Source organism: Opisthorchis viverrini, assembly GCF_000715545.1.
Source record: "Opisthorchis viverrini unplaced genomic scaffold opera_v5_19, whole genome shotgun sequence".
NCBI lineage: Eukaryota > Metazoa > Platyhelminthes > Trematoda > Opisthorchiida > Opisthorchiidae > Opisthorchis > Opisthorchis viverrini.
In genome coordinates, this window is record NW_008751675.1 from 654,322 (window position 1) to 674,903 (window position 20,582).

General features: G+C 42.2%; 1 protein-coding gene across 1 annotated transcript in view; it reads right to left on the bottom strand.

Moving 5' to 3' along the window:
- Positions 1-4,544, bottom strand: part of T265_01729 (hypothetical protein) — a gene marked incomplete at both ends in the record, with an annotated part of 31,031 nt that extends 26,487 nt beyond the window's left edge. The window contains one exon of the mRNA XM_009165819.1: positions 4,331-4,544. Coding sequence (XP_009164083.1) covers positions 4,331-4,544 — 214 coding nt within the window. The remainder of the gene's footprint in view (positions 1-4,330) is intronic.
- Positions 4,545-20,582: the final 16,038 nt, after the last annotated feature.

Here is a 20,582-nt window from a genome sequence, read left to right on the forward strand (position 1 = left end):
TGAGGATCCTCAGTCCATGTTAAATTATTTACTGGAAATAACTAACATTATATTATTCAGCCACGCCCAAATAAACTGCAGAAACGAAGCAGTCTCATCAGAAAAGTACGCTTTAATATAATATTAACAGCTGCATTTCCAGAAAGTCGATAAATAATGAATTATCGAGTATTACTGTATCGCACGTTTCAGCCTCTAATCAGTTTTTAGCGGATGACCGTCCGTAAATTCCGCCGTATCCTAATCGAAGCCGTCGATCAATTCAAGACTGCTGACGTTGCGGAGCAGAATATCCCTACTCATTACGACATCAGACTCAGAACCTGACGGTAAATACAATTCAGCGGAAATGCGCACTGCGTCAGAGACGTTTATTTCGGGAACAAATCAGATGAGTAGGAAGGTAGAAGCTATCATATGTTGACGTTTAATCAGAGGTAACTTAATAAGCAACTATAAGCAACAGACATGTTTGTGAATAGACTAATCCACCAGGGATGGAGTCTGTGGGAGAATGCTTGTAGCAATAATGACATTTAGCACGAAAATAAAAATCATAAGTACTAATCTTTGATTAATTCTACAAATAAATCTGGGTGACGAAAATTGTAGACCGTAAAAGCGCTGGGCATCTTATTAGTGATTTACCAAGGTCGACGCTCCGTTTCGTCCAAAAAGTGCAGAACTGTATTTCGATAAACTAATCGGAATTCACAACCCGCAGTGATCCCCTGGCTAGGAAATTTGATTGGTGGACTGATGGCCTATGCTCCATGAAGCAAACTGTCCTCGGGGACTCGACATCCACACAGAGAATCTGATAAGCGCCCATTTCCGATTGGACCGACCTTGTATCCTTCTAAAATTGCATGTCATCGAAACCATGCACTAAGTTTTCTCAATAACTGTCTCCATTTGGACTGTCCTCCTATACTGGAAGAAAAATAGGCCAGGCTCTCCTGTTTGGTCATTCTTTGAATTTACTCTGAAAAGCACTACTCAAATTTGCATAATCCAATAAAAAATATGTCAGCCATTGTGCAGAACCAATCAGTATTCTTGGGTTCTTACTCAGAAAATCCTTAGCCAACAACCATGACAATGAGAGCATAGGGCACCTTAATGATGATGGACTTGTCTATTCATCACACAATTCTGCGCAAATGTTTAAATCGTTTTTGTACTTCGTACGCTTGCCCGCCACCAAATATTTCCTTTGTAAGTTTGCGCCGAAACCCAAGGTTTCAGAGGACACTGCGTCATTTGAACCCCATTAGTCAGTACGCCACATAAGCGAGATTGTTGCTGTGGCGAGTTTACTTAACCCAGGTTAGTTTTAAAAAAAACGAGTTGTGATACACTCAAGCTACTTATAACCACAGCCTTTTACTTGTCTATTCATCACACAATTCTGCGCAAATGTTTAAATCGTTTTTGTGCTTCGTACGCTTTGCCCGCCACAAATATTTCCTTTGTAAGTTTGCGCCGAAACCCAAGGTTTCAGAGGACACTGCGTCATTTGAACCCCATTAGTCAGTACGCCACATAAGCGAGATTGTTGCTGTGGCGAGTTTACTTAACCCAGGTTAGTTTTAAAAAAAACGAGTTGTGATACACTCAAGCTACTTATAACCACAGCCTTTTTTCGCACAAATTCCGTATGGTTCATTTCATTCTTGAGGTAAAAGTGCCAGGAAGTCAGAGATGGAGCCCAAATGATGTCGACAAAGAGGGCGAATATAGCAGTGTGCATCTGTAGCATTATCGTCCAAACTCAATGCAGTGTTATTTGACTCGTAAGACCCAGCTGGTTTAATGCTCTCCAGCCCACTCAAGCCTATCATTCGGCCAACTCTCTCCTCGTCATTCCGTTTGGTTGATTTCAAACTAGTTTCATTTCAATTTCTAACGTACTCACTTTGAAAACCTGTTACAGAGAACGCCTTATGTTTGGTCTCTCTGTCATAGGCTTATTCGGTTCACCCGGTTCATCGAAGGTCCTGAGAGTTTTGGGACCAATGGAGTGGGGTTTTCTTTGTTTGGTTAGCCGAGTTTCACTTCATGTAATATTTTGCTTCATTCTCGTGCCAACCACGCTTGCCCAACTCTAATAATGAAAAGAATCCATCATGAACTGGTTGAGAATATCGATGAAAAGTTTTTTGCAATAACTGAGCTGTAACTAATTTTTTTATGAGTGAAGACAAAAGTGTGTTTGTGTAGATGAAAGGACGCATGTTCTTTTGTGTACACCACGATGACTGACAGGACCAAAGGGTTTTGCGTTTCCCTCATTCTGGTTCAAAGGTAATCCGTTTGCGTCTCGCAGCCCTTGTATCGAACACAAAAGTGATGAAAAAACTGCCATTGAACTATCAAAAATTTCAATCTTTGAATATTTTAAAGTTGAATAGCTCAACAATGAAATCGTTTGTGTTACGAAATATACTAGTTTGATTTTGAATGCGGCGGTGGGTCGACGAGGGCATAATCGACAGATCGACTATAACAAATGAAGCGGTTGGAACATTATTAGTGGGAAACATCTCAAAATTTCACTATTATGAAAACAACATATGAAAACACTAGATCTTGTAACTAATCGACTGCTTCTCTCTACTTCGTGTACTTATATGATTGGAATAAGCAATTACAGTACTTTGGGCAGATTAAAGTTCATGTTTTACTATCGAATCTGCATGAATTGTATGCGGGTTACCATAGGTCAGGCAGATGATTTCGTAAGCCCAGTAACACCAGGTGAACAAGCAGACCAATTGTACGTGAAGTATTTGCTAGCAATTTAGGGATTCTAGCATGCAGTGCGTGACACTTAACCACTGGAATCTCACCATGAATAATAAATCTGATGCTTTAAGTATGCGTTTTGAAATATATCTTGTTCACATTTTGAGCATTTTTCTACTTTCTTCGATCAACTAAGATAATCAATATCAATTTAAATTCACCAAACCTGCTTTCCATGCTCAAAATTAAGCAAATGATGAGGCAACCCTCAGGGTCTAACAGCTGTACTTGCAAGCAGGCCTTTTACAGAAAAGTAAACCACTTTCACCCAATGACGACGCATTTCAACTGTTTGTCTCAGTAGAATACTTTTACCGGAACACGGGGCAAAATGCTGACCCATACCAAAAAATATGCCTTGCTTCTAATGTATCTAGCGAAACCTCTAAATTGGAATAAATCCAATTTTTACCGATGTAACTATTTAAGGGTGTTGAAAAATAATATTCTTGCGCAACGTGCTTCCCGTATTATTTTTACTTGAGTAGAATCGAATGCGTCCTAGTTGCGCCTATTTATAGGGAATTTCCGATTGCTCGACTACCGAAGGCCGATAAATGCCGATAAATACGATAGATTTAAACAGGCTCGTTTCGCCCAAACCCCTCAACGTCGCCGAAAACTCCAATATTAATAATCTAAAATTTCTGTGCATAATTAGGAAAGATGCTCAACTATAGTCATTCAATTGATAAAACTAACGGGTAGACGCTTTTGGCCCTACACCTACTCAAGACATGACGCAATTCCAGCTCACAACACCAACACATGGCATCGCAAGATAAGACGTTAGTCCGAATGCTTATAGGTAAACCTGAACAATCTGGGTAAGAGGTTATCATATGGTTAGATTCTGTGCCACTCACGCACGCAAGTAAAAATTGTTGAAAGAGAAAACGGAAAATCTTCATATCTACATTTTCCAGGGAATGGATTAGGACTAGAATTATGCTAGATGGTGAACTAAACAGTGAAGGATAAATGGGTTAAAGTTCCGGTATAAGTATGAAGAAATTTGCTCAGCAGATGTGACATTCTAGATCGTCTGTCCACCTGACGTTATCACCCCGACTGGTGGTGAAACGTTTGCATTCCAACTGCCAAGCTCAGCGAACAGACCAACAACCAATCAGCGCACCCGAGCCACCTATATTCCAAAACATTGCCAACACATATCAAAACTGTGTTCTGAAGATTCTACCTAAGCTCAAAACCGCTTCGCATAGGTCGGTTATGCGCTTCAGATGTGCAGAGTGCGTTCCCATTTCTGTTAGCAAAGGAACACTGCACGTTACCTGCGGAGGTGCATAGGAAGTAGAGTTTGTGAATAAGGAATAAATAATAAGTCGGCGAGCTGAACCACCTCCACGTGGTGCCGACCGGATAGCCTGGACGTCAGTCTGGGTGAGCTAAGAGTTCAGCAACTCCAGACAGGGCCAACCACCCCGTTTGGCTTCAATGTGCTGGTTACTTTCGACAATGTATACTACGAATCATCTGGCGCCTCCGCACCAGTTCCAACCAGTACACAGGAGAGACTCGTTGGGTTCACGTGTGAGGAATGTGGCAAGTGCTGCAAATCGAAAGCTGGCTTGGTAGCCCATCATCGAGTTCATGACAATGAAAGTGTTGGTACGAACACGGTTGCCCAATTGGCCTGCGCTAATTGTTCCCGCCTTTTTCCGACGAACATTGGCCTGAGTCAACACCGCCGGCACGCACACCCCACCCAGCATAATGCAGATAAGCTTGGCCGAGTGAAGTATTCCGGTACCCGCTGGTCCCAGCAAGAGTCACAATCGCTCTTACGCTTGGCTAACAATTTATATCCATTTTGTGGCACGCAAACCGAGCTGTTCACGAGATTGGAGCAGTATTTTCCTGGCCGATCGGCTATCAGCATCAAAACCAGGTTACGGGTGCTTAACTGGCAAGCACAACAGGACGAAACATCATCTGGTGAACCTGAGCAAACTATCGGTCAGACGACGGCCTACTCATCAGAAGCCGATGACTACAGCGTCTGGTTTAAACAAACCGTGGATTGCACCGTGTCACTCTTGGAATCCCACGCTGACCGTTCGCTTGCTAGTGTTGACCTTCTGGCATTTGCCCGAGGATTGCAGTCTGGCATCATGACACCGGAGCAACTCCTGTCGCTTATGGACCTCCACGCCTCCAGGACATTTCCACACACCTGGAAAACTGTTTCCCGACGTCGCCGCCAGTTAGCCCATCGGATCCCGGTCAGCCGAAAGCAGATCCGCCGAGCCAACTACGCAGCCATCCAGACTCTATACCACCAAAGACGGAAAGATGCAACGTCTGCTGTACTCGATGGGTCATGGAAGGATTTATACAAAGGAAACTGCGGCCTACCTACGGACGCCGAACAGTATTGGAAACAAGTGCTCTCAGCTCCAAAACACGCGGATAGCCGACCAAGTCGCATAGTAGTACCATCCGACTGGAGCTTGATCGAGCCAATTACAGGAGAGGAATTTGGTCGCACGATCCGTTTAATGGGCAATTTGTTCCAGGCCTGGACAAGCACACACCCAGGACGCTCCGCCGGTTCAATGCTAATTTGCTCGCTGGGTATTTCAACTTATTTTTGTTATCTGGGGGTTGTCCCCCACATCTGTGTAGAGCCCGTATTACGCTAGTTCCGAAGGTCCCACATCCGACTTCACCTGATCAACTGAGACCGATCTCCGTGTCATCCATTCTTGTCCGTTGCTTCCATAAGGTGCTTGCTGATCGCTGGAGTCGTAGATTGCAACTGCCCTCTCTTCAGTTTGCATTTCTGCATCGAGACGGCTGTTTGGAAGCCACATCGCTGTTGCATGCCCTGCTTCGTCACTCTTCAGCGACTGCTTCTAACCTCAGCTTGGCGTTTGTCGATATCTCGAAAGCGTTCGATTCGGTTTCGCATGACACAATCGTCAGATCTGCCAAGGCGTTTGGAGCTCCGTCACCTCTAGTTCGATACATCGCACAGTCCTATGAGAATGCTGTAGCAGTTTTCCCCAGTTCCGAGGTTCACTGCCACAGAGGTGTGAGGCAAGGAGATCCACTCTCCCCATTATTATTCATTATGACAATGGATGAGGTTCTTGGATTGTCGATGCCGCAACTGGGATACCAGTTCCATGACACCTTAGTAGATGGTTTTGCTTTCGCTGACGACTGGGTCGTGTGTGCAGAAAGTCAGGCACGCCTTAAAGAGAAGCTTGAAGCTGCTGCGGTCGAGTTGGGAAGAGCTGGCATGAAAATAAACGCCCGAAAGACTAAAGTGATGGTTATTTGTGGGGACAGGAAACATCGGGCAACAGCAGTCTCAGTCGAACCATTTCGCTTTGCCGAGGAACTAATCACTCCTCTGGGTCCGACAGACACTGTAACATATTTGGGCATTCCCTTTACCTCCAAGGGGAAAGGGGTCTTCAACCACCGACAGCACCTGCTCAAACTGCTCGAAGAAGTGACGCGTGCCCCGTTGAAGCCGCATCAAAGAATGGATATCACGAGGAACTACCTGATACCAAGGCTGACATATTCGCTCGTGCTCGGCCAAGTCCACAGGAACACACTAAAAAGATTGGACAACTACATCAGGCAATATATTCGTGGCTGGCTACGTCTACCGAAGGACACCCCGATCAGCTACATCCACGCCGGTAAACAACATGGGGGACTTGGTATCCCAAGTCTGAGTGCAACAATCCCGATGCAGCGGAAAACGCGTATGGAAAAGCTCCTCTCTACTCAGTGCCGAGTACTACGCAATGTGGTCAACGATTCCGCATTCGGCAAAATTGTTCGGGATCTCAGCCTTCCGATCCGAGTCCATGGAGCATGCGTAAACACCAAGGAGGAGCTGGTGGCTGCTTGGGGTGAAAGTCTGCACAACAGCGCTGACGGTCGCGGTTTACGAGAGTTGGTCACTTCGCCTCTCTCGAATCGATGGCTCGTATTCCCAGAACGAGTGTTTCCACGGATATTTATCCGGGGTATCCAGCTCCGATGCAACCTGCTTAGGACGAGAGTTAGAAGCGCTCGGCATGGTCATGGTGGCCAGACGATCTTATGTCGTGGAAACTGTGGCCAACCGGAGAGTTTGGTGCATATTTTGCAATCCTGCTGGATTACGCATGATGCCAGGTGTGCTCGTCATAATCGGGTTGCAAGGGAACTTGCAAAACGTCTCCGTCGACTGGGGTACACCGTCTTCGAGGAGTTGAGAACCCCTACTTCTACGTCGTTCATCAAACCTGACCTAATCGCTGTTCGAGATCGCCGTGCAACTGTAATAGACGTCAGCATAGTCTCGGATGGGCGTGGAGTGATAGTGTGGAATGAGAAGAAGAGAAATTATGGTGCTGGTGAATATTCCCTTGCCATAATCTCAGCCCTACATTCTATCGGTTGTGATGTCGACTTTGGTTCACCAACGATGATCATCCCTCTTTTCTCCCATACTCTCCTGTCGCTCTTTTGCATTCATCACTTGCATTCAATTTTATGTTTGTGACCATGCTCTTAAAAAATAAATGATAATAGTAGTAAAATGGGTTCACCCCAGCGTTCAATCCCTGTCTTTTAGAACGGTTTGGTACGCCGATTTGGCAGTGATTTTCAAGAATTATGGTAACAAAGTAATCATTGGGGTTTATCCACTTATGTTTAGCTGATGACAGATGACCGAAAACTTACCAGCTCTTTTCCAAAGCTAGGCTAAACAAAATATACTTCCACTGTTTGAAGAGTTAGAACAGCCGAACCTGGCTGCCTCAACAGTATTTTATTGGTGCTCTTACGAGCAGGCTAACGGTCATAGAAAAGTTTGGGTTCTGGTAGAGTTTTGGGGCCGATTAGTTCCTCCGAAGGAATTATGAGGGATGGAAGCAACCCAGGCTCATATTAGTCCGATTCAGTGCATTCTTTATGGAATCGCGCATACGGGATACTCGACAACAACTTCAACTTTAACTGTTGAAGTTAGTGGTGAAACGCTGGAAGCGGGAACGTGTTGAATTTGGGGTACTAAATGTGATTCAGTAATCCAGTGTGATCAACCAGAATACTGCTCAAAATTCAGCAAGTGTGCAGTTATTTGTCTGAATCCTTCAAAGTTAAAACTCTCTAGTTTGTACATGTTACTGTTTCAGAAGAATTCTAAAAATGTTCACCGGCTAGGCCTCCTGTTAATTTGATGGTATTCATCATTCGGTAACAAACGAAATATTAAACTTAGCATACATCCGTGCCTGGCTGCTAACTAAAGATATTGATAAGGATAATACCCGTTACCCAAAAAGCTGCAAATGAATTATTATCACCACAACAGTCAAATTCTAAACAATCCCCCATTGCATACTTAATTCTATCCTCAGATTATCGCTTCTCGATAAGAGAAAAGTCAACTAAATGAAAAAATATATTCGATTCTGGAAAAACCCAGTTGTGATGTATTTTTTGGTCACCGGTGGAAGATGAAAAACTCTTTTCATCTGTGTATACAGATGTTGACAAGCAGATCTGATTTGGTCTAACTCGTAAAGTTTCAACATTTGAATGCCTTTATAAAAGTTAGAAACTTTGGTCACAATGAGGCTCCAGCATCCTCGACATCTCCAACTCACAGAACATTCGTTTGAAATAAAGTGGGACTAATAAAGTACAAACTTTCACCTTTTGAAGTCGCCGGCAAACAAATCAATCACGGTAAATTTAGGCTAGTGCAAACCGTTTTGGTGTAGAATTATTAACACACACGTCTTGTTTGCTCGAAATCAAGAAATAAAATCATAACAAGATTAACAATAAATGCTCTAATAAGGGCCTAAAAACTTTTGATCGCATTAATTTTGCGTGTACAAAGTGTGGATTTAGTGAGACACTTATGGCGATTTTTCACGCACGTTCCGCTGAAAGCATCTTCAACAGTACATTTGTTCGCAAATGACACATTAAAGAATATTCTTGATAAAGTTTTTCTTGTGCAGAGAGAACGTCGTTTAACAGAGTAACAGGTCAACCTAAAGCCTTGGACCGTGCAATTTCCTCCAAATAAGGGTCTTACCTGCCGCCAGCAGGCTTTCTTTGACGCAACCTGAATGACCGGTGTCCTCTTGAGGACTCGGTTATGTGAAATGTTCCGAAAAACTGATTTAAAAAGAGTGAATGTTTGAACTGAGGGAGGAAGTGAGCTGAATGCATCACTAATTCAGCAATGGGATTGAAAAAATTGACTTAATTAAAGTAACTTGAAATATAGGTTGAGGACAACGAGTTTTTGTGATGAATTAACTTCGTACGATCATCTATGCTTTAATATGTGTGAAACGGAATAAAATAAACAATAAGGGCTAGTTGTATCGTCACTGTGAAATCAAATGGGGATAGCCTGATCAGTAAAACCAAGATTTGTGCATGCAAAGTAAATGTGTGAATCGATAAATCAATACTGTCTCAAGGACCTTTTATCTCCGTAATATAACCCGGAGCAAAGTACAACTCTGATTCCCATTTTGGCTGGATGCTGATGATCGAGGATTTGATATTCGAATTTCTCTAAGTTAGATCAAAATATAACAGCAGGGCTTCAATTGAACGGATTCTTCTTGACCTGCATTTCTAGCCTCCGATCAGTTCAATCCATGCATTTCCGCAACTTCGGATGAATAGGCAGATGCAAAGAATGGTTGATAAAACTGAGGTTGAAGTTCTGGTCAATGGGGATTGTTCAGCATTTTGCTAATGCCCCAGGGATCAGCCTCGGTGCCACGTTGGGGGTTTGTGCAAAGTGACCAAAAGTAGGGTTAACGAACTTATTCGGCACTGAAACTTGCGCCCCCTACAGCATACCTTCTAAGATGCTTTTCAATGAAACGGCAGCCTTCTTTGTTGGCCAACGATTTCATTTAAGAGCCGATGATAAAAAACAACACTTGAGGGGAGTTTTACCTTTCAAGACATTCTTGCTACATCCAACACGGTGTCCGTGAGTGGTAGTATTAGTAGTCTGTTAGTACTCATCCCTGTTAAACAATCCTCTCTCGGACTAAAGCGATGATACTTCATTTTGTTCATTTCTGAGGGCTATTCATACCATGAATGGGATGTTTTCTGAAGAGCTCATGGAAGGTCGGATTAATTATATCACTACGATAATATTACTTGGTCATTTGAACTACCAGGAGCCAGTATTTTCTCCATTGTCTTGAGTACAATCGTAACTCTGATTGAGGACGATCCACTCATCAACAAGAAGACTTTTCAGGAGACAAAAAATCTATTATACCGGTGCAAACGTCACCAGTCCGATATACTGAGTTTAGCGCTTTCTCCGTTTACTCCAGTTAAAGATGAAGAACATGCTTTATTGTTTAAATGCATCGTTGTTTTTCAGGTATCTCGCCCAAGGCGCGCAGCTCCAAAACAACATGCCTTTTTTATTCTTAGAACTAGACGTATAGCAAATTTCAATGAATTCTTTACACCAGTCTTAAGCAGACACATGATGTTGTCTGGGTTTTTTTTATTGTTGTTTGATACTTGCTCAGTCTACAGCTTATTAATCTAGTCGGTCATTAGCGCTTTCAATGACATTCTCTCAAACCCAGTGACAAATTAGCAGGTAGAATGTGTGTGTAAGTGCAATGTAACATTTGAAGTTGAGCCACGTAACCGTACAGCGGATCGAACTATTGTTTAACTCTCTAGTACACATGTATCTTCTTTATCAACCTAGAAGATTAGTTTTCATTTTCCATCGAATGTAAGAGTGAAACCATTTCAAGTGAGTTACTTTTGCGACCGACTGACTTTGAAATAAGATTCGAAGGGACGTTTCCCCGGATAACGTGAATCTGCCGGTATATGGCATCACATACTATCACAATAACTTCCATTATTGCAGCGTCAACAGAAGTTTGGAGGATTCAAGAATTTTCGGTGACCCTTAAACACAAGTGGGACATAACGGACCTAATCATTCCGACTTTTGTTAGGAAATGTCGATTTATTTGCGCTGTTTCCCAGCTCCGGACTACTTGTATCGTGAATTCAGAGACCGCATAATTCAATTAAGTTAGTTTCACACTGGATTATGGTAAGCTCAGTTTAGTTTTGGCGTAACCAATTAGTCCATAGTAATTCCAGGTACGTCAAGCTTTACTGATAAGATTAGGCTTCTACTAAAAAAAATGGTATTAACATTGTGGGTAATGGGAGTCTACAGCGTATTGTTTGTGTTCCTTCGAGATCAGTAAGTGTTAAAGGATGTATATGTTAACGCTAGGCTCGATATTCACATCTCTTCAATGGACCAAGTTTTCCAAATATTTGTGTGTCTTAATCGTGTTGTCTAAACCGCTAGAGGTTAGATTAGAGGTTACATTAGATTAGATGCGTGTTTTCCAACTTGTCTCGGATTATACACGCATGTAGCTATTTATTTATGACGCGCATTCGAGAAATCGAGGATTTCGGTTAATTTCGTCTTGGAAAAAATTAGGAAGCGATTTACTGTCAGCTCGTTCTTCTCAGAATTTACCAGCAATGAGGATTTCACAAACATTGAGAGAGATCCGAACAAGTAGTCTTCAGGATTGCAAGCAAAGTGTTCACGTACAAGAATCTGCACTATGTTGTTCATCTCGATTCTTAAGTGCAGAGATCCAGCCGACGCAAACTGTGGGAATACATCTCATTGCAGACAAGGAGTGCATCTAATATGTAGTACCAGCTGATCTCGATTCAAGCCGAAGACCATGTATACAAGGATGATCCCGTAATGAATGACGGAAAAAGCCCGGAAGAAATCAATTCCCAGTCGAGACATTAGAGAAATGATCAAGGGAACTTACTGATGTCAATCTGCACTACCTCACTCCTGATTTAGACAACTACCAAGTTCTGATGAAACATATCTTGAGCTATCCAAATGTATCTGCTACTTGTTCTTTCACTTACGAAACGACGTCTTGCAATCCGCACTTGCCCCTAAATAGTGCTTGTATGCATAACTGAGGTTTACTATTGTTAAAGCGGCTTGCACACCTTGAAATCAGTTTGAAGTTAGAGTATACTGAATTTGCTTCGTGAGTAAGCCTTCTAGATGAATTACCCAATACCGAGGTATTTCACCCATTTTCTAGTTGGGAAGAAAGCAAATCGATGAGATGTAGTATAATGCAGCAGTTTTCGAGGTGGTCTGATGAGCTAGTTTATTAACTTGGTTTGACGATAAATCGGGCCGGCCGATTAGCTTTCCTCAGTTGGCTGTTCCATGGTTACGCTTTCTTCGGTAATTGCTGGTATATTGTTTAATACTCCAGGGGGGTAAGATGGTATGCTTGTTGATCATTCGGCGTCACTGTAGTGTAAGACACCAAGGACCTCATGCATCACACCACTCGGTTCAACGCAAATTGTCTGTGGACCTCTCATTACTATACGCAGGCGTCCTCTTGGTCGACCACAGGTACATCATTTGTCGCTTGTGTTCATCATTGCGATGGTATTGGGAATGAATGAATCTGACCCAACCGCACATCACCGAGGTCACCTTGTTTGGTGATGAAAAGTTAGCAAGCGAATCGCCAAGCTTGTTGAGCGGATCAAAGGCCACCAAACTGACTTCCTGGTTTGGATAAGCCTTAATAGTCCTCTGAATATCTTCCAGTACTTTCTTCACTACTTCGTTGTCTATAAGGAAGCACAAAATTAATCCTGATGATGATACCGTGTATAATCATCTAACAGTTAACACTGATTTCTTCGGAACAAACGCACACATTCCACTCATGGTTACCTGAGACACATCAAATCAATTCTGAAAATTAGCAAAATGTGGGGCAAAAAGCATTAAAGATACAACTTTGTTATATTTCCTAAACTCATTTTGAGACGGAGGAAAAAACAGCCTATCATTTTTGACGATATCTTTGGTGAACAGATAGTTATACGAGAAAAAGCAGTCAGCTAATCGCAGCATAAATATACTTCTACAACTGCTTATCCATTTATTGATCCATCGCAAACTTTTGATTACGATTTTTTGTACTTTGATAAAAATCAAACCTCTGGTCTCGAATTCAGACAGCTTTTCATCAATCATTGGCTATCTGTGTAACGGAAGTCTACTCACAACTTCAAAGCTCTGGTACGTGAGCCACACTCATGCAGGTGATGGCTTACCGCACTATAATTATTGGTCCTTTCCGTGATTGATGAGTACCCGGGAAGTAGCCTACTCATATCTGCTATTTATGCAATACTCAAATCAGTTACGAATATCCTTTACCTGCCGACAAACGGAAAGAAAACGAGGAGCATCCAAACAAAGGGAGGCTGACTTTAGTTCACTCTGGACATTCGGGTGGACTGTTTTTTTGACGGAATAAATCTGTGACCGTTCAAATATAGCGGACCACTGAGTAAGAATCATCACGGCTAAAAGGGAATTCGAACTCACCTGAGGGATAGACTCTTTTGATTGCACTGTGGTGTACTAAACTGTGTGAAGACCGACTAACTGATTTCAGATCCGGGAATATTCAGGTAAATTGTGTACTTTTTGCTGGTTACTCGATATCTATACTGGGAAGTGAAATCATGCCGAGTGTATGCGTAATTAAGTGGGAGTCACTCAGTACCACAAGGAGCATATTTTAACGCCTGTCGAACTTTGTTTTTTATGCTGCCTTCGTCTTTCAAACATCCCTATCCCATGCACAAAAGAGTTTGCCTCAGTACAAGAGTGGTCTTGCTCTAAAACCCTGCGAATTTGATTGTCTGCAGTACTCTATTGCAATTCGGAATATGTGGACGTTACCAAATGACAAATATTGCAAACCGCTGAAACGTCTGAGGTCAAAAACAGCGTAAATGTTTCTCGGAATCAGGCAAAATAGGGCATATTTCCCTCATTAGAATTCTGCCATTCATACAGTTTCGGACGGTTTCATAAACGAATCAAATCATGCGTATGTCAATCTGGTAATTATCCCGAGCAATTTCCTGATTTCTTAATTAACACGTAGTTTTAAAAGAAACGCAGTGAATCCATGATATCCAAGTTGACAGTCACCTTGTTCGAAAAACGCTTGAGAAAAACGTTGGTCATAGTAAAAAATTGTAAATAAGGTGCGACACAATTACTCTCCTATTAGTAGCGAAAAGACACTTTTAGAGACACAAGAACAAAAAACGATGGTGATTCTTATCACAATTAACTACCTTGCCGAAACTAACAACAATTGTGAATCGGTGTTTTGTAAGTGTAAATGGAGATATGAAGGAACAGTGTCAGCATTCTGCACCGGAGAAGATCAGAAACAATAATTTCAAAAAATCAGCAATAAAACAATATGGCTACGATTGTCTACCAAACATTTTGCACCTAACTGCTAAATTTGTGTCCGTTATCATTAACACCGCCAAACTTTTGAAATCCCGTGGGTGTCCAAGGTTGTCTTGAAGTACATCTTTCACAAATCGGTGTGCAGAACTTTGTTTGGCAGGTGAATATTATTTCCACACGTGGATTCACATTGCTTAACCATCCGTCTGGTATATTACTTTCCTTGTGAAAACATCTGTTCAGTCGATTATTTTTTTTGTTTGCATGTGGGTGAATTTTGTTATCACGTGATAGTTCTGATTTTTGCCTTCAGTATCATTGTCTCCATATACAAGTCGGATAGCGGAAGACTTGACTTTCGAAAAGCTGAGCGATCACGCGGCTAATCACAATTGTGCCAAAGCGTAAAGTATCACAAGGAGTTCCAATGTCCAAGGTGAAGTTTATGAAGCTGTCGGCCGTCCTTGAAATCCATCCCAGTTTGTGTGGCCTCTCAAGGTGATCGAGATCAGCACAACAATAAAAACAGCGAATGGTGCCTCAGACGGCAGACATCGTTACTTGTTCCTCTGGTTCTAATACTGTCCTTGAAAACGCACTTGTTTTCTTCCTTCTGGTTGTGTTTCTAACCTTGTAAATGGACGTCTTCAACTGGTTGAACAGTTCCACCACTAACCTTACGACCAGTAATATTAGGCTCAATTGAGTTTTTCGTGAAAGCCAGTTGGGACCACTGACTACCCGCACAACTTTGCATCCTACCTTGCTCTCGCCATTTTGTACAAGTTGGAAAGTTCTCCTGAATGTTGTTGGCTTTGTCGTCATAACTTACTGTGGTGGCCGATGGATTCACACATGCAAAATGGACTATCATGCTCTCCGCAAATTCGACAAGACTAGTAGAGTAGTGTGTTTACAGAAGGGCAAACAATGAGCCAAAAACAGCTTGGGCTGTCGAATTATGTGGGATGCTTAATCATGTTTAATGTTTTGACAATGTATATTGACAATGTATATTTTTTCCTGGTCTGGGAACCCCTTTCGTGCTTGGGGAGAGTTTAGCTGAAACTACAGATCGTGGCTGTTTGCTTAGCTAAACCTAATCGCCGCCAATTCCCAAAACAGCACATGATTTCTCGTCACGGATGTCTACTTGGTTTTGTGAGCCGTATCCATTCTGTCTCGGTCAGTTTGTGTGTCGCTCGCAGTTGTCCAAATCTGCGTTCGAACATTCCAAAAGTGTTATGTGCGGATTAATCCAATGTCGCATCAGATTCGAGTTTGCACCCGACTTGAAAAGGTTTCGTCACCATTACAGTTGACACCATTAGTGCGCAATCGAGTCGGTGGCTTCACTCATTGTGCTTGCGCAAGCAGTAGATTCGAGCTGTAGTCGGGCCGGATGTTTATTAGTAATTTCTGACTGAGAAGTTCACAATCTGTGTTGCATCGTCGTCTACTCTTGTTTCGTTCGACTCACCGCATGCTATTCGCGTTCATTGTTTATCCTTGTGATTGTTTCATTTGTGAACAGTGTTTACTTTCCTACTTTCTTGCTGTTTGACTAGTTGATTGTGTGGCTTGGATTTTGGTAGTCTAGTAACCTCATTCTGATTGGTTCAATTCCAGCTTGCTGCCTATCCGCATGATTTTGGTTGGTTTATTGGCTCAGCTTCTCTCTGCGCAGCTCCTATGATTTGGCTCGTTTTTTCAGCCAAACCGCTGATCCTTCATGAAATTTCAGCGTTGCGGTGGAATTAACTGGACATCCAAAATGGACCTCAGTGGACTTTGACTTTGTAATATCAATATCTGAATTCCAGATTTTAGGAGCTTTTCGTTTCCTTTTATGACTCATTCATGTAACTCTTGAACATCCTGTTTTTGCCAGATGATGTTTATTGTCTTTTGAGCGCCTGTTTGCACATAACACATGGCATTCTGGCTGGCCGGTGGATTCAGACGACACTTTCCCCGCATGGTTTCAGATCTGAACCAATATAGATTTCTCGGCAGTGCCTGTGGGAAGCCCATCTCGCTAAGACCGTGGGTAACGCCAGTTGTGGTGGACCACACTTTAAATGTCTGTTAAATTTCCGTTTTTACGTAGCGAGTGACCACGATTTCACAATCAATTGTTGCGATAAAACAGAATCATGCATGTTTCAGAAGAGCTTGATAAACAATCGGTAGTTTTTATGTGGGCAACGTTTCGCTTTTGACACAAAAGCTTCATCAGGCCAAGTGAACGGGTGACCAAATTGGCCAGATTATAAGACAGATGGGGAACCAATCAGTAAGTCCTCTTCACACTAGTGTGTGAAACGATGACTTCTCAACCGGTTCCAAACCTATTCCAATTGATTGAGAATCATGCATGTGTTAGTTAAAATCCCAAACCCGGACGGAGAAAGAGGGAGCCTAAGCGTGACTGACAGTCTGTGCTTCATAGAGATCAGGCTGATTTCAAAACCGTCTAATTGTCTATCATGCGCCATATTCACAATTTTCCACTCCGGGCTGCTACGAAAAACCTTTTGCTTCCCTCGTGTTAAGCGGATCAAGTCGGTTTGACTGAGTCTGAAGACATCCAGTGGGGTCCACTGACAGATCATTTATTTTCGACGACAGGCGTGACGTGTCACAAAGTTTTTTAAACGCTGAAGCATATCGATTTGTGTGGCTTGTGCCCAAATTGACAACACAGCCAGAAAACATCGATGCAGGGATCTCACATATGGATCCTAACTAGAATTCGCCAGGAAGATTATCTGAGCATCAAGACAAAAATTCTTCGACGAACGTTCAAAATAACTGTTTCTACCAGGGTGTTTAAATCTTATTTCTGAGTAGTGTTTTTCCAAGTATTAAAAAACAATGCTTTCCAATTCAATCGGATAATGCATGCAAATGAACACCGTAATATATTTGAGTGCAAATGCAGATTCACAGCTGTCAACAAACACCTTTAGTGTCTGTGTGATGAACTCCAAGAAAGGTGAAAGCAATCGGGAGATATACAGGAATTTTCAAAATCCATATACGTGGTGTGTTCCGTCGAGGTATACGAAACTCACGTTATCTTTCGAAACGACACAATGCAATACTCAAATGACTCTTTCCTGATGTGTTATCATTTATTGAACAGTGATTGCAATTTACTACTTTTGAGACTGGTCCTCGTGAAAAGAAGGTCACAGAAAATGTTTATTCAGTCCCAGTTGTTCCGGATGTGCTCAAACAGCTAACAGGCTGCTCACATACGTGCTTATTTCAAAGTAGTTGATAAACTGAGTGAATAACTAATCAGACAAAGACCGGACGCATTGATATATCTTGCTAAGTAATGTGATCGTGATACTCCTTGTCTTAACATCTTCCGCTGGATTGATCAGCAGACATTCGTTTTTAGTCTGCCTGAGAATTCACAAACGCGGAAATCGATCTGTCGAAATTTTGGGGAGCATGACATGGGGAGCACTCTTGTCCGAGTACTTATTGCCACTATGTATGTTACTCAACAAAGCATCAGACTTTCTTGAATTTTGCGTTTTCCATGATATCATGGAATAAAAGTCTAAATGTAGGGAAAATGTAACTTGCATGTTGCATAAATAACTCGTGGTCATAATACTTGAGCTCCAACTACATTCGTGGAATGGGCATAAGTGGTTTACAAGTAGTTTATTTACTCATGACGTGCTACTTAGTTGAGTAAGAAATATTACTGCCACCGCTGGGTGCCCTCAATGATCCTGGTTAAACAATATCTGCAAGCAGTCGGTGAGGTGAATTTCCAAATGGACCCATCGGTATAGCAGTGAGTAAAATCATCGNTATGTTACTCAACAAAGCATCAGACTTTCTTGAATTTTGCGTTTTCCATGATATCATGGAATAAAAGTCTAGATGTAGGGAAAATGTAACTTGCATGTTGCATAAATAACTCGTAGTCATAATTCTTGAGCTCCAACTACATTCGTGGAATGGGCATAAGTGGTTTACAAGTAGTTTATTTACTCATGACGTGCTACTTAGTTGAGTAAGAAATATTACTGCCACCGCTGGGTGCCCTCAATGATCCTGGTTAAACAATATCTGCAAGCAGTCGGTGAGGTGAATTTCCAAATGGACCCATCGGTATAGCAGTGAGTAAAATCATCGGTTGTTGATCCGGTAGCTGTTGGTCTGTTCATCAAGTTTGGCATTGCAAACGTTTCCTCACCACACGGGGAGATATCATCAGTGCGTAGTTGGGTAATGCCCACTGATGATGTTTCACCCAAGTTACCAATATTTCAACATATTATGAGTGAATAACTTTGTCTTCCGCACCCTGCTCCACCCTGCTCAGCAAATCCCCCCCCCCCCCCCCAGATCTTTCAAATTTCTTACTTTTCTCATCTTATGGAATTTATGAATCCTATACAATTAATGCTGAGTCAATTTCTTCACCGATCCAACAACTTTAGGTAGTAGACCGCTAATTAGATTATCTCCGGTTTTGCGTTGTCAGTTTAACTGGTGATTGATCAAATGACCGTTGATCGGTTCGCCAAGCCTGTCCGTTTCGTCCCCAGCCGGGGAGACATTGACAGTTCGTGGTTAATAAATCACTGAGCTGACTTTACATGACTGATTTTACATTCAGATTACAAATTCAATTTTGCCATTCACGCGACATTTTGTCACCCTATACCCGACGGCTGATGGTCAGAAAAGCAAACAAAGCAGGTATTTGTGTTGCTCTTAGATGTCCAGTTGATACATTACCTATTTGCTCTATTTGACATGCCCCAACAAAAAGAACAAAATGTTACACATGACTGATATTTTTCTGAATCAAATAAGCGTGACTGCTTCATCCCTCCGATGGATACCCTTTGCAGTTGTTTCGTATCCCATATTTTTGAGTTAATCTCCAGGTATACACATTCATTTCCGGAGTCAGATACCATTCCTCTAACTGGTGCAGATCGTAAATTGCTCTGGGAACGTAATCTTGGAAATGAACGAGAATCATATGCCTTCCAAAAAAACATAAGGGCCTGATGAACGTAATCCGGAACTAATTGGCACACATCTCAAGGTTTGGTCAACCAAAAGTGTGAGTGAAATTACCGTCAAATTCATTTTCTCGAGGGCTAGAAATACGCGTGTCAACCGACTCCCGAATGATGTATAAACCAATAAGCTGGACAAGATCTTCCAGTCTCACCGCCCTCAGAATACGGAAAGACAAGTACAACGTTGACAAACTGGAGAATGCATCACAAATGCAGATCAAATCACCTGATTCATAGAAAATTGGGCATTCTCGTCCATGAAACCCCTCATTTCGCATTGCACCTTGTAAAAAAGACGCATTTTCAAAAGACAGACCACAGTTTATACTCTGGACGTTGAGAAATTTATGCCACTTGCGAGGTGATCTAATCACACCACTCTGGCTCATCAGTCGTGACATTCCAAGGAAAACGTAGACCTGCTATCCTTGATAGAGTGCACTTCGTGCAGAGAAGAGCACGGATCTCATGTCAACAAACAAGCGCCACATTTTGTGTTGACTCGACATGGAGTAGGCTAACCCCTGAACAAGAATGAACTTCGAACGCACCTTATATATGATCCATTTTTTCGGTTTCCCTTTTCTCGATCTGTTTCGGTGACTCTTCTAAGCTACAGTTTAGTAGAAATCCATTGACGATTTAAGTGTATCAGCTGATTAACCTAATCATTTGGGACTGCATTGCCAAATATTATTCACATATGCGCCCCTTCCCTGATTATGAGACGCCTTTCTATTATTAATTTACAACTAATATTTTCTCCTGTCGGTTATATCAGCCTATGCTAAAAGCCGAGGAGCTCTGTACAGCTGGTGCGCCTTTATTGGAAATCGCCAGCAGTGCGCGTCTCAGATAATTCTATAGAGTTTTGAACCTTTGATAGCAATCTGAAAACCTAACCGTCCGGTTGCGACCGGCTGAACAGCAGTGTGGTCAACTCACGCAACTCCAGGTTGGCCACACCGTGAGGATATTTTTTGTTTGCGTTATTATCACACATAGAAATATGCAAGCAAACTCACAAGAACCCAGTTAAACAAAATAGGAACATGTTAGGAATACAGAAGAAACTACCCCGGCCAGCTTGGTGCAGTCATCCTACTACAGATTCTCTATCCCGTCAGTATTGCCTCAAAAATGGAAGTCTTTTGAGTTTAATACTAGAAGCTCGCAGAGTTACAAAATGGCGTTGAGTGGATAGATTTTTATTTAATATAAAGGAAGCCTCCATCTACTTGGTCCTTGAATGTGTTTGCTTGCAAGAACGAACCAACAGAGTTTATGAGCTGAGTTTGAACTTTGTCTGATCTAGCAGCGAGTGCATGTCTCATCTG